We start from the raw sequence: 15545 nt of genomic DNA, 5'->3' as shown, positions 1-15545 counted from the left end.
ATCATCATCGGCCCAAACCCCATTGATTGCAGCTAGTTCTTTCATTCTCATGATATCACTTTCTAGTCGTATGATTTGATCGACTAGTTTATCAACCACGGCGACTACTTCTTGCATAGTGGCATTTTGAGAGAAGAACAATGGTATGCGTTCTTTAGGTATTGTATTAGGATTGCGTAAGGTCGTTACCATGTTTTCTAGTTCCCACACTTGTCTATCTACACTCCTTGCCCATGTGATGAAGTCGGAAATGGTAGGGGAGATGGTAGAGTAGAGCCTTTCTTTCTCAATTGCATGGATTTCATTTTCGGTGGGAGAAATGAGGTGTGAGCAATCTAAGGTAGATTCGTCACTTGTAATCACTAGAACTACAAGAGGATTCTGAGTGTTGTTGGGCTTACCTCCTGGTGGAATTGGAAGTCAACCATCTTCAATCATATCTTGAAGCACGTGTTTCAACTTATAGCATTTTTCTGTGTCGTGCCCTTTGCCCCTATGGTATTCACAGTAGGAGTTTTCATCCCAGAATTTGGACTTCTTTTCGGGTTCGGGAGTAGGTCCAATGGGTTGGAGTTTACCTTGCTTCATTAGCCTTTTTAGAGCGTTGGAGTACGTATCCCCAAGGTTTGTGAACTTCCTTGGTGGGCTAGTTTTCTTGGATGGCTCGAGAAGGTTAACTTCGTCGGTCTTGCTAGTAGAGCCGTATGAACGACTTGTGGACCCTTGATATCCTCTACCTACCGTTTTGGACAAGAGTCCTTTACGGATGTCATCTTCAATTCGCGTCCCTAGTACAGTTAAGTCTTTGAAAGTCTTGATGTTTTGATATCTCAAATGGTTGGCATATATGGGCTTGAGATTATCCACAAACTTTTCCACAAGAGTAGCCTCATCCGGGCGTTCAACTAGTTGAGTACTAGTCTTCCTCCACCTACTTAGGAAGTCGGTGAATCCTTCTTTGTCATTTTGGGCAAGAACCTCTAGAGTACGCATGTTGACTTGGATCTCGGCATTATCCGCGTATTGTTTCGAGAACTCGATCGCGGCGTCTTCCCAAGTAGCGACCTTTTTGTGATCTAAAGTGTAGAACCATTGCTTCGGAATGGTGTCAAGAGATGAAGGAAAGATCCTTAAGAACATCTCGGGTTTGATGCCTTTGATAGACATGTAGTCCTTGAAGGCGCGGATGTGGTTCAAAGGGTTCTCATGTCCTTTAAACTTAGGGATATCCGTCATGCTAAAGTTAGTGGGCAATTTGGAATTGACGGCTTCATATTTGCGATTGTTTTCCCTATAAATGTCATCCCCCTTAAGGTACATCAATTGCTCCTCTAGGTATTGGAGTCTCTTCTCGGGCTGCGATTGTTCTAGGACAGGATTCTCATCTTTAGACTCGTCATCGGAGAAACGTAGTATTTCACTTTTAGGGGGAGGCAACTTTCCCTCTACATCAAAGATGCGGCCTTCGATAAGTTCAAGGCGGTCATAGGTTTGTTCTTGAGTGATTTGCATTTGGGTTATCGCGGCTAGGATTCGATCATTACTTTCTTGAATTTGTTGGAGGTTTGTTTCATCACTTGATCGGGCATCTTGGAAAGCTGGATAAGAGATCGCGACGAATCAAAACACGATCGACCATTCTATCACACTTGCTAAAAGAGGAAAAGTTTTGACTCGTGAAGTGGGTGTGTGCCACTTGTGTTGAGTGAGTTTTGAAGAAAGACAAGGTCTTTGAAAATGTGTGTCCTAGTCAACTGTAGTGTAGTTGTAGGAGTGGACTCGAAGTGAGGTTTTGAAATGGGCTTGTGGCCCGAATTTTGACGCGACAAACGGACGGAGTTTTGACCGGATTTTGCGCTAATTAAAGGCCTATTTTTTTCGAAATTCTTGTTTGAAAATAAGGATTTTGATTTTTTGAAAATTCGTCATGGTTTTGTTTAGAAGTGGTGATCACGTAAGGTTTACACATTTATACAAGCATTATAATGGGATGCTGAGTGCATTTAGAAGGGTTTTGGTTTAGAGGGTAGGTTGCCATACCGAACCATCAAACCCGAAGTCTGTGGAGAGGCTCGTGCCAAATAAGAGTAAGGCCGATTCCTAGTCCATTTCCTCAAGTAGTGAAGGCCCTTGATACAAACAAGAGTAAGCATCATGGTATGGATGACGTCAGTCGCTATCCATCCTTAGGCCCAAATAAGAATTAGGACCGTTTAGACGGGACGATTGGTCGAATGGGTTGGGTTGGGTCTAGGAAGGCCGAATTAAACGGTCTAGGAAGACCGAGTTATGAAAACCGACAATTGTCTTGTACAAACTATTCCCTAACCTTGTTCAAGTTTCACCCTAGCTACACGTAAGTGTATATCCCAATGAGTCGCCAAAGCGTGGACAGTGGGCCGCCCACGGGGGCGCTTGGTGAAGGTCGAAAAAACAAGCGTTTGCATTTTGTATGGAGTCGCCACCAATTTTTATGGGAAATTGGAACCGTTCGAATACCTCGTGTCATGTCAAGACACAAAGTAGTGACATGAACACTAAGCAATCGTTACCCTTAGCATTCTATGTCTAGAATGACTCTCGTGGATGCCAATGAACACGGGTGCTCACGGAGATCTGGAGTAAGGGGTGAGGGTACGTATTAGGAAGCTCTTTAATCGAACACCTAATCCCGCCCGCCTCGATAGCGGCCTCTACTAATGATTAGGGAAGTTATTCGTACTTGATATATCGTCGGCTATATGCATGCAATGCAACATCCATAGATTAATCCTAGCATGTGAAGATTTAACTAAGTCGGTGAAACAATTAATTAAGCATACAATTGGGTCGAAGTAGGATTTAATGTTCATTTACATGTGAAAACATACAAAGAATAAAAGAAATACAATAATTATGAATTAGAATAATGGAAATTACAATAATTACATTGGAATAGGCGATTTATGTCGAAAATACCTCTAAAACGGATAATTTGAGAAAAATAAATAAAAGAATGAAAGAAAGAATTAAATAAACTAACGAACAGGAATTAGCGTGATATTACGAATAATAGTTAATTAATATGTAAACTAATTAAACTAGGTCAAAGCGAAACGGAGTTAGGGACAGAAATCATCTGGAACAGCGTGAGCAGTAGCGCCTCTGGAAGAGGCGCAGCGATTCTTGCGTCTGTTCCCAAGGGTGAGTTACGTGTGTTTAAGCGCAAATCGTTAATGTTAATTGTTAATTTTAAGGATTGATCAGATTGTTTAACTCGGATGGAAGTGATTAATAGGTTAATTACATGTGAATGATGGTCATGAAAAAAGTAAAACATGAATAAGACGGAATTAACGGATTAATTACAAGGTTGAATGATTAATTAGTGACATCGGTGAATAAAACAAACTAAACATGATGAATTAATGACAAATTAATGACGAACATGTGAATGAACAGATGAAAATTATATCAAAGACGAATTCCAGAAACTCAATATGAACAAATTGAATCTCTAAAATCCGGGTTTGAATTTAATGACGAAAACCCGCGAATATTGATTATTAGGGATTTAAGTCGGATTTAATGAATTAAACATGTGAATGAATGATTATAATATACATGTGATTATTAAACTATCATGTGAAAGAAGAATTAACAAACAAACGAAACAATCAAAACAAGATTGACGAATTACAGAGGACGAAGGAAGAAGAAAAGAAGCAGGAACTGCGGCAGCCTCACGAAGAGGCGCAGCAGGAACTGCGCTCCTTCGAAGAGGCGCAGCAGTTGCTGCGTCTTTTCTCGACTGTCAGTCTTCTGAAAATCCGTAAAAAAGGGTTTTAAAGCACGGTTTTAGAAATCGGTTTTAATCGGTATTTTCGACGTGAATCTTACAATTGATACAATAATTAAAAGTACAATAAATAAATAAGGATTATACACCCTCAGACTTACATGTTGACGAAACGAGACGAACTAAGATATCGACTAGTGATGCTCGACGCGAATGCAAAGAGAGTGCCCTCGTAAGAGGAAAACGATTGATTAATTAAGGTTGATTGAGTGTAGTTGGTCAAATTGGTCGGTCATGCAACGGAGAGGCTGGTACCCGGAAAGATCCGAGCTTACGTGGTCGGAAGTCCAAGCACGTAGGCGCCAAAAAGTAAGAACAAAGTCTAGAATGCAAAGGGAGAAGAGAAGGGCGGACACTCGCGTGAGAAATATGAGGAACGAAAGCTCCTATTTATACTAATCACGCGAAGGAATTAGGGTTTCGGAGACTCTTTGGAAGTGAATCTCGGAAAGATATGAAAAAGATACGTAAATCATGCAAAGAAGGGCACGGGAAGAGGCGCGAGCCCATGCGTCCCTTGGAAGAGGCGCGGCCTTTTGCGTCTATTCCCGTGAGGTTTCCTCTTTGAAGAAAGATTTCGCGTTTGAGTTATGGTAGGACGGAAATAATTCGAATATCCTTAATATCTTATATGAATATTACGGGATATTATTTGCCAAAAGATAGAATTTGTAAAATATGGAATAGAAATATCCGGAACATTCCAGAACATTCCGACTCGGGATTTTAACAGTTATCAGAAAATGGAGACGGTTTTTGATCCGGACTCCGAATGTACTCTAATTACTGCCAAAACGACCGTATCAGGACGTAGATGACAACTAAGAGGTCGACATTAATATTTGAGCAATCACTTGACGATAATCTTACGAACTGTCACAAATCGTTCCGCGAATCAAACATGCGGCCCAATCATCACCGGGTGGTTTGCGGGAGGTGCAGAAATGAGGTGTCTACAAAAGTCCTGTCATTCTTTGAATTCTTTTCAGGAATTACCTCCTGAACTTGCTTTAGAACTTCAAAAATTAGGAGTAAGCCTTGTAAAAAGGGGCTCTCATCATCTTGATGCCATGTCAGCCGAACCTGACTTCTACCGTGAGATCCGTGCTTGTCTTCCTACTGATCCTACTTTCAAATCCATTCGAGCTAAAATTCAACTTGGGCAAGCTAAGGATTGTGAAATTGATGATAATGGGTATCTTCATTATCATGGTAGAATCTATGTTCCGAGTGCAGCCGATTTGAGAAAAAGAATTCTTGATGAAGCACACCTCTCTCCTTACTCCATTCATCCGGGAGGTACCAAAATGTACAAAGATTTGAGATTGCAATTCTGGTGGCCTAGGATGAAGATTGAAGTTATGGAGTATGTCAGTAAATACCTCACCTGCCAGAAAGTAAAGATAGAGCATCAAAAGCCCGGGGGTTTGGTTCAACCCTTGGATGTTCCTCTTTGGAAATGGGAGTCTATTTCCATGGATTTCGTGATGGCTTTACCCAGGACTTCCACTGGGAAGAATGCTGTTTGGGTGATTGTGGACCGATTGACTAAGTGTGCTCGGTTTATTCCTATCAAAGAGACCTGGAGATTAGAAGTTCTAGCTGGTGCCTATGTGAATGAAGTAGTGCGCTATCATGGGGTTCCTAAAGATATAGTTTCAGATCGAGACCCTCGATTTTGTTCTCGGTTCTGGACTGCATTACAAGAGGCCTTGGGTAGTAAACTATTGATGAGCACTGCTTTTCACGCCGCCACTGATGGTCAAACTGAGAGAACAATTCAAACTTTAGAGGATCTTCTTCGTGCCTGTGCCTTAGATTTCCAAACTTCCTGGGAGAAATGTTTACCTCTGGTTGAATTCTCTTCCAACAACAGTTATCAAGCCTCCATTAAAATGGCACCATATGAAGCTCTGTACGGTAGAAAATGCCGTACTCCAGTCTGTTGGGATCAAACCCAAAATGTTCTAATGTTAGGACCTGATTTGGTGACCGAGTCCATTGAACAAGTTAAGATCATTCGGGAGCGGATGAAGGCCGCTCAGGACCGTCAAAAATCATATGCTGATGTCCGTCGTCGACCACTTTCCTTTGAGGTTAATGATCAAGTATTCCTTAAAGTGTCACCTATAAAAGGGGTGAAACGGTTTGGCGTTAAAGGGAAGCTGAGTCCTAAATATATTGGACCTTTCCTAGTGATTGAAAAGATTGGTCCTGCTGCTTACCGTTTAGAATTGCCCCCAAATCTGAGCAAGGTTCACAATGTTTTCCATGTTTCTCAATTGTGGAAGTACATTAGTGACCCTAGCCATATCATCCAAGAAGAAATTCTTGAATTGGAGCCTAATTTGGTGGTTGAAGAAAGGCCAATTCGGATTCTTGAAAAAGCCAATAAGCAACTTAGGAGCAAAGTTGTACCTCTAGTCCGTGTTCTTTGGCGTTGTGGAAATGTCGAAGAAGAGACTTGGGAGACTGAAGCTTCTATGTTAGCTAAATATCCTGAATTATTCTCGTAAGGTATTCCTTTTCTTACTCTTTTTCCGAGTTACTAAGCCGTATTTAATCATAATTAGTAAAGATATTATTCTTACTATAGAACTTTAAACTAAAATTTTGAAAATGCTTTTATGATTTTTAATGGTTTTATCATTAATGAGTGTTAAATCTCGTTGTTGGTGACGTCCCAATAATGGGTTTTCTCATTTATTGGTGTAGAAATATTTTTATATCTTGATATGAATGTGGATGTTCTTGTCTGATCAACGAGAGTATCACCGTTTCATTGAAAAGATACCTATATTTTCCTTATGATTATATTATTAAGATGTTGTATACTATAATTTCTCCTTCTAAGTTTCGAGGACGAAACTTTTTAAAAGGAGGGGTGATTGTAACACCCGTAATTTGGACCCAGATTAATATATTGCGGAAAAAATTTATTAATCAAGTAAAATTTGATATTAATGTATTTGAAGTAATAATAATTCAAAGAAATATAATTTTATTATATTTTGAAGTAAAGTATTTATTTTGATAGTTTCGAAATGTTTAAAAATAGTTTAAACCGTGTAAAAACTTTTTATTTCGAAAAATGGGCATATCGGGAAAAAAGACAACCCTTTTGAAAATTGGGCAAACGATTATGGAAATGGGTCGTATGAGTATTCAATTTTCTTGTAATCTCGTGTTTAAGAACTTTGGTCTTGTCGGAATTTGCAATTGACAAGCGGTTCTAATTATTATCGAAACGAGCCAAAACCGACTCGTAAAATCCCGACTAAAACCCGCTCCCTTCCTTTCCTCCTTTCCTTTCCCGCGGCACACCCCCTTCCCCTTCCTTTCTTTCTGATTTTTCTGTCCAACTACACCTTCCTTAACATTCTTAAACATTCCAAAACAAAACACCATTAAAACTTAAGATTTCAAGCTAGTTTTCGCCATAACTTCCTCATTTCTTGTCGGATTTTCACAAAATTTATATTTCCGGAATCCTCTCTTCGAGATCTACAACCTAGAATGTTTTAATTTCAGTTTTCTTGATGTTGGTTTAAGACGATTTTGGCATAATTTCGGTTTTTATACTTATTATTGTGTTTTTATTGTTTATTTAGGTGAAGATTTGGAAGACGAGTTTGGGGACTCGTATATTGTTGAAGATAGTGGCTAGTTGTGTGTTAGGGTTTGGTATTCAAGGTGCTAATTGCTCATTTTCTAGCTTAAGGTAACATATTTCGAGTTACTCGACGAATAATCGTCACATTCTTTGCTTTTTGTATGTTTTTGTGATTTTTGTTTGAGTAGTAAATTTCCACATGATAAAATGGGTTGCATGCATGTCTAATGCTTGTCTTTTGTTAGTTTAAGTTAACATATTAGTATAGGAATGATTAATTGATGTTTCAGACGATGTTAAACTGAACAAAAATGGAGAAATGGAGGAGTGGGGGTGGCGGCGGCGAGCCCAAAGCGAGCCGGCGAGGCCGTGCGAGGCCACGGCTGGCCCGGTCAGACCCGTTGCTTGTTTCGCGGTTTTTCATGCAATATTGGTCATTTCGGGTTAATTAATGTTATAGTTAGTATAAGTCACATATGAGTACACTTTTGAATTGAATCATATTAGTAGTAAAAATTATGTTAATGGTAAAAATTATGTTTGTATTTGTAGTTGCACATGTTAGTATAGGTTATAAAATGAAATTGTAATGAATAGGCTCAAAATGAATTTTATAGCAATAATTGCAATGTTTTGATGATTGTGCCGAAAATTGAGCCTTAGTCCCTTTGACCGATTCGATGTCGATCAATTGAGTGATTGCTCGGCCGCAATTTAACCGTACTGTCGCGGGGATCGGAGTTGCGGGTAAAAATTGATTGGATGAAATTTTATATGAATTGGATAATCGGCCTTTTTCTTGTTTTAGGCCATTTATTATATTTTTATTTCACATGTGTAGTTAATTGATTTGAGTAGCTTCTTATATTGTAGAAACGGCCCTAGATTCCCCGAAACCTTTGATATGGTTAATATTGTTAGAATTGGAATTTGTATTGAATACTTCTTGCAGGTTGTTGTGGTTGTCATAGATAGGTCTTTATAGTCTTTGACGAGTATATGTTCACTGCTTAATAGCCTTTGTGTTCCTGACTTGGTGGGATTATATCCAAGTTGGGGCATGACCTCGTTACTTGTTTTGATAGTAAGTGGTCAGCTTAAGTACTAGCCAACCCTTTGGTGGACTCCTTAGGGTACTCACTTTGTTTTAGAAAAATTGTGGGTCTTGGGTGCGGTGGTGTGTATCCGCATGTCTAGGTCTCTTGAGATTTTAGGCTAGGGTTGTGTTGTGTCTTGGCCATGTTTTGATAGAACCTCCGAGCCAAGATACCGGTTCGATTACCTTCCCTACCTCGTGGTATAGACTCGAGATTCTGAGTGACTATTGACCGTACTAAGAACTTATGCCATCTTTGATATATTGCCCTTTCTTGTATGGTGATTTTATGAATTGTAATAGGTGAGATGTAAGCCGGTTACAATTGATAAAGTTTGGATTACTATTTGTTAAATGTTTCACATGATAGTTTAATTTGGTCAGTTTAGGGGTCATAGGTTAGAATACTTGATAATTAAATTGTTTATCATATTGTTTACATGTTACACTACATGTTACATTAAATATGACATTTCGTGGGTGAGGAGGACTCGAAGTTACTCCCCACTTGAATTGTGGCTTTCGTGTTTGTATAAAATGCGATTGTGGGTTGATGATGCTTAGTTGGGGTACACAGACGAGCTAGTGAGCAAAAGAACCTTGGACCTAGTTTGGCTATTTTTGTAGTAAACCTTTTAACTTTTGGTTGTGTATATATTTTGAAGGGACATATGTCTCCCTCTTTTTCTTTGGGTTGTATCACTATAATTCCTTGTCTTTAGCATTAGTTATGTAAATTAGTTTATTAGCTTTTGCAGGTTTTGGGCACTCCTAAGTTGGAGATGTTTGTGAATGGTTTAGGAAAGTTTTAAAAATTACAGGTTTTGGTCTAGTTGAACCAATTACAAACATATCCTGTCAATTTTTCTGTAGAATTTACGTATTTATTTAGCGCTATATATAAGGGTGTCACAGCGAATTCTAAGAGGCCAGTACACAGCGTTATCGATCAAAACACCCTTATGAATTCCTATCGTAGACACACGATTCTTATCTAAAACATAAGTTATTCTTCGCCATTTTCCAGAGAGCGAAGAATATATATATAAATGAGTATTGAAATCATTAGTATAACTCGTAAAAATGGCAACAATCTTGTAGTCATCAATGGATGATCCATGACCGAACCCATAAGCTGCCGTGAACATAAAGGGTTCGATTTCTTAAAGTTCAACAATTTGGTCAATTTCTCGACTTTGTCGAATAGCAGGGTTCCAAAGATAGAAAGTACGATGTTGGTTTAATTCGCGGTACAAGCATACAAGCCCGTCACAAGAATCAACTATATCTACAACCCCACCTACATCATTATCAATAATGTCTAGGGGAAGTATTACGGGTTTTAAATCGTGTTGAATTTCGTCGTAGGATAACAAGTTGAACACATAATTATATCGTTCTGAATCATTTGCAAGTAAAAGAAAGTTATGAGGGCGCCAGGATGAATATCTAAGGTGCGATTTTGCAAAATCATGGCTCGAAATGGCGTATAACCAATCCTTACAAACGGACTTGAAGCGAAATAGAGATCTTACCGGAAGTCTTGGTAATATATTTTCTAGTATCAGGTGATCAGGAAGACGCGTCATTAGAACGGGTTTGGAATGGTTTGATTAATCACCAGTAAACTCGTTTTATAGGAGACTTACTAGTATGATTATAGATGGTCGTTATCATTAAATACATGAACATATAATTGAGCGTGATTAACAGTTAATACGTGACAATATAAATAGTTCATATTTGGAGATTCGAATAATTGATAAATATTAGATATGAATATCAGATAATATACAACCGTAATTTATTAGAATTATCTTAAAGGTACTTGACATGTTAGACTCGTTGAATGTATGTAAATTGCAATATTTTATGTAAATTGTGACATTTTAACTTATCTTTTAAAAGTAATTAAAATAAGAATAGGAGATAGTAATAGGAACTGAGTTGAGGAGAGAAGGTAATTAAATAGAATAAGAAATAAGAATGTAGATAGGGATAGTAATCAACTAAACCCGAATAATAAGAGAAGATACGAAGAATAGAACCGAAAGCATGAAGACACAAGAAGGTGGAGAAATAGTAGAGGCATAGCCTGCACTTTTGTATTTGTTTGATTCTTGCTTTTTCTTGGAGTTCCTCGGTATGGTCGTCGTTTTCATGACACGACGGTATAGACTACCTTGACGGACATTTCCGACGCTTCTTCTAACTGCAACTTCTGGACTATATTTTGGATGTCCTTCAACCACATGAACGAAAAGAATTGTCGCAAACACTAAGACACTTAGTATTATCCTTCCTCTTTTATTTAAAAACGCCATTTTAAATTGATCTAATTTTCTTGTGATTTTCCTTTGATCTATTTTTCGAAATGTTACTTATATAAAGATATTAGATGTTCTATTAACAATAATTATTTATGGGGTTCTTTGCCGGGTCCTATTGTCACAAACTCACAATGATAACATACTCTCACGTTAGTTGCTACTTTTCTCCGGATGGTTTGACTTTTGATAAAACGTGCATGCATGTTGCAATTGAATTGCTCAAATGTACATAGCTTTATTAAGGCGATTAAGTATATATAGAATCAAGATCTTGTGCGAAATATATTACGGTGCGAACCTATGAACTAAAGAAGGACCATTAGATGAAAAAAAAAAATAGACAAAAACAAGTCATGTAAGAAAGAAATTAACTATGCACTTCACCAAAGATAGACGCAAAGAATCGCGTATACTATTATAGGTTTTGCACGCAGATGTAACCTAGTTTAGTTGATAAAGTCATGAGAGTTGGTACTCGATCATGACCTGGTTTCTAACCTCGTCAGCATCAAAATCGTCCAAAACAAAAAACGCACATATAATCAATCCCTTGAACAAATGGGAGACCCATATGCTCCCGAAAGTTGGATTTGGCATTGAGAGGAAATCCTTGGATACTTGTATAAAGATCGATAGAACTCATCTTCCGGGAGGGAGTTATTTGAAAGGATGTATGATGACCTAGCATACAGTGTCAGCTTCTCCAAAACAGGTGCACTTCTTAGTATATATGCTGCTAGCTCCAACAATTCTCGGTCAAGTCTAATCGCCTTTATTTCCAAATCTAATCGCTTCAAATGTTCGAAAGGGTTAATTTTAGGCTTTTGAGGAATATCCATCCCATAAAAACTAGTAACTTCTGTTGGTGATTTAAGAGTAATTACCGGTTTTCATTTTGCGTAATTAAGGTTGGTTCGTTAGTGGGTAATTTCTGAATAATAAATTGCAAGTTCGGGAAAATACGGAGAGTATACTTGTATAATTATTTACGGAATTACGGTTTAGCATTCGGACGAATGACTATGACGGGGGTCTCGCTGCCCGGTCAGCGAGTCTGGGTCCAGGGGCGAAGCGCCCTGGTTTAGGGGTTCGGGGACGCAACGTGGTCCCGATAAGTCGGGGCAACGCCCAAACTTTGGTATTAATTAAATATCGCGGGAAACGGAACTTAATTCCGTGTCTACACTGAATTAATTTCAAGGGAAATTAATTCAACGTATCCCTGGTTGTGAAGAGTTGCAACTCTTCACAATAACTCCCCTCCCTTCCCTGTTTTCTCTCTATATAAACAAAGAGGAAGAGAAGAAGAAAGATATAGAAAATTCTTCTGACATCAACAACGTTTAACAAACTGCACACAATATTTCTATATTACGTCTCTGATCTTTGAGTGCCATAGACAGAGGGGACCGTCTTATCTCAGTAGAAAAATTCGGTACAACCCAGGCACAAGAATAAGGGTCGAATTATTCTATTAGGAAAGCAAGAGTCGATTCGGTCCGTATCTGTTTTGTCAAATTTATTGTTCGTCAAAGTCAATCCCTAACAACTTCCAACACGAGTTCCTCGAGATTGGGACAATGTAGCATTGAACTCAAATCTTCTAATTTTTTAAAATAACCCAAAGCCAATTTAAGACGAGTCATATTAGGGAAGATTGTCGTCTTTGTCGTTGTAGGGTAATTGTGAAGCAAAGGTGACGAGTAAGGGAGAGTAAGCGACTTGACATGGGTGATCGAATCATATATTAATTCATCACAAGATAAGCGATCAGAGGAGAAGTTCAAGTGCTTCAATTTCGGAGCATCAATTATTATAAGTTCAAGGATAGACGACGATCCATATAGACATACATTCAGTCGCTTTAAACGCTTACTCGAGATTTGTATCGAATCCTTGTTAGCCTTTTGACGCTTATGAATGGTGAAGTTCAAATCTCTGAGTGACGGGCAAGAACGTATTAGAATTCCTAAATTTGTATAATCGGCCAAAATTAGACTAAGTTTCTTCAAATTAGGAAGATCAATTGAAATAGGAATGCACCAAAGAAACTCGTACATAGACAAGTTCAAGTCAAGCGATACCAACGAATTAATTCGAAAAGCACTTGGTATGTTCACTCGATAATAACCATCATATGGTACACAACTACGATATGATTTAACCTCGAAGTGTTGAAGGTTATGTTGACGTAGTCGACGAGCCCATGAGGCTATAACATCCCAAGAAGAAGGTTTTATTACATATAAAGAAGTATTGGGAAGTTGAAGACTAAAGGTTTTGAGTAAGGGTAAATTAGCGAATATAGTGAAAAGGTTGTCAAGGATATTCCAAAGGAGGGGCGTATCATACAGATCATATTCCCCGAGTTTAATGTCGAACGTAGTGGCCGAAAAAGTGACGGAAGTGGTTGGACAAAGGCCAAGACGGTTGAATATGTCGGCGAGGATGTCGTTCGGAAGGTAGATCCATCGTGCCACGGCCAGGTTACTAGGGTTTTCTTTCATTTTTTTTCTTTTTTTGGTGAACAAAGGGTTTTTTCCCATTGTTGTGTAGTGCCTAAACCCTAATCGCCTATGCTTGATTGCTTCTTGATTTTTTTTTTTGTAAACCCTCAATATATATTCGTAAAAGCGTGAATGCAAATCACTTATACCGGTCCCGGGCCGGCCCGGGGGTGGTCAACCCGTCAATCGCACAAGGCCCCCGATTTTAAGGGGCCCAATATATACCATCAAATTTACACTGCCTCAATGGTTATCATATGTATCCTTCTATTCCTAACATCTTGTGTTCGACTCCACACAATATCTTTATAATGAATCACCCTCGTTTAATTTCAGATGATGAAAACTTTAATTCTTTGTGGAAAACGACTTGACTACCAGGGGGCTCATTCATGTTTTAAAGTTTATTGTTATCATTTAGACAAAGTCCATGTCTTAATGATATACGTATATGTTTGTGTTCTTGTTTCTGTTTTTCAAGTAGCATTGAGATGATATATGACAAATTATTTGCGAACCTGCTTATAATAATACTTGTGTACACATTTCATTCCACACCGTTATTCCTCTCACTTTTAAACCAAGTTACGAAACTTACACGACTAAAATCAAACAGAAAAACTTCATTCATGCCTAAAAAAAACATAACAAAGAATCAATCTAGCTTATAGTCTCCTAAAAATTCAATTTGACAACGCGATGTGCTCTCTACGCACTCGAATAAAGTTTGGTAAAATTAAGATTTTGCCGACTTATCATAATAAAAGGGGCCATGTGAACTTAAAACAAGCTTCTCCAAAACCTTGGCACTTCTTAGCAACCATGTCACTAGATTCACCGTTTGTTTGCTAAATCGGTAGTCATTCATATACATCTCTAAGCGTTTCACTTGTTCAACTAGCACGAATTTCACATCTTCATTCAAAATCATGTTCGTATGGCCAGAAAGATGTAACTTAAGAACCTTCAAATTGGGACAACAGAGAAATTGTTCGTCAAATATTTTTTGATATACTTCAAAAGGCAAAGATAATGTAAGATGACTCAAATTTGGGAAGACGGTCTTCTTAGGACTATTGTAAAACTTCAGGGGACAATAATCTTCGGTACGGAGTAGTGCAAGCGACTTGACATTCAAAATCGAATCCAACATCTGCATCGATAATATGGAACCAACAACATATCTATAATGCTCTAATATTGGAGCATCGAGAATAACCTTAAAGATAGACGACGACCTATAACGTTGATTAATATATAATCGCTTTAATTTCTTGCTTGTGATTGATATCGAATTTTTCTGAGGATCACGTCTAAGACGAATAAGGGACAAGGTTAAGTCTTCAAGTGACGGACAACGACTTATTAACTCTTCCAGAAGTCCATCATTCGACGAAACTAGAATAAGTTTCTTGAGGTTCGGAAGAAGAATCATGGAAAGTTTATCACTCCAAGAAATCTCTTTGAAATAGAAATATAATTTAAGTGACACCAACGAATGCATTTGAAAAATGCGTGGTGGAAACACCAGATCACATAATCCAAAACCACCGAAATTATTGACCGTGAAGTGTCGGATATTACAGGAACTTAGTCGACGAGCCCATGTATCGATGATAGGGCAACAAAGAGGCTGTTCATAGAAGCTAGCGCGAAGATTAAGATAAAAAGTGTCGATTAGGGGTGTGGTGAATAAGGTGAAGAGGTTATCGAAGACTGTCCAGCAATAAGGCTCATAAACGTTGTATGCAGTTCGGTTACTTGTGTATAGCTCGTTGATGCTGAAAATAGATGTTGAAATGGTTATGACGAAATCTATAGGAAGGTCAAGGTGGGAGATAATTTTGAAGACGATGTCGTCCGGAAGGGAGCTCCATCTATGGTGTTGTTCCATTGTTGTTAATCGGCTAGGGTTTTTCGGCTAGGGTTTTGTTCCATTGTTAATCGGCTATGCTTATATTGGAGATTTAGAAGTAACAGGCAAGGTATGTATTACAGTATTAGGGTTTATGGTCAAACCTAGAAACTTTTGACCATGAATAAGTCAAAGATATAAAATTGGGATATTCTACTATTGCGTCTTCAATTTGATTTTCGGTTTTCTATGTTGTATCCTTATATTTTTATATAATACATTGTACTCTTAAACGTCTTACTTATT

The 15545-nt window shown here is 38.2% G+C and overlaps 1 protein-coding gene across 1 annotated transcript; it reads right to left on the bottom strand.

Moving 5' to 3' along the window:
• Window positions 1–14120: 14120 nt before the first annotated feature.
• On the bottom strand, window positions 14121–15278 carry LOC141612943 (putative F-box/FBD/LRR-repeat protein At5g25850). The gene has a single exon (XM_074431691.1). It carries the CDS (start codon window positions 15276–15278, stop codon window positions 14121–14123), a length of 1158 nt encoding a protein of 385 aa, XP_074287792.1.
• Between the last annotated feature and the right edge of the window lie 267 nt (window positions 15279–15545).

Source organism: Silene latifolia, chromosome 11 (genome assembly GCF_048544455.1).
Source record: "Silene latifolia isolate original U9 population chromosome 11, ASM4854445v1, whole genome shotgun sequence".
In the NCBI taxonomy this organism is placed as follows: Eukaryota; Viridiplantae; Streptophyta; class Magnoliopsida; order Caryophyllales; family Caryophyllaceae; genus Silene; species Silene latifolia.
Note: the sequence above shows the minus strand (reverse complement) of the source record. Positions and strands in the feature narration are given on the sequence as shown.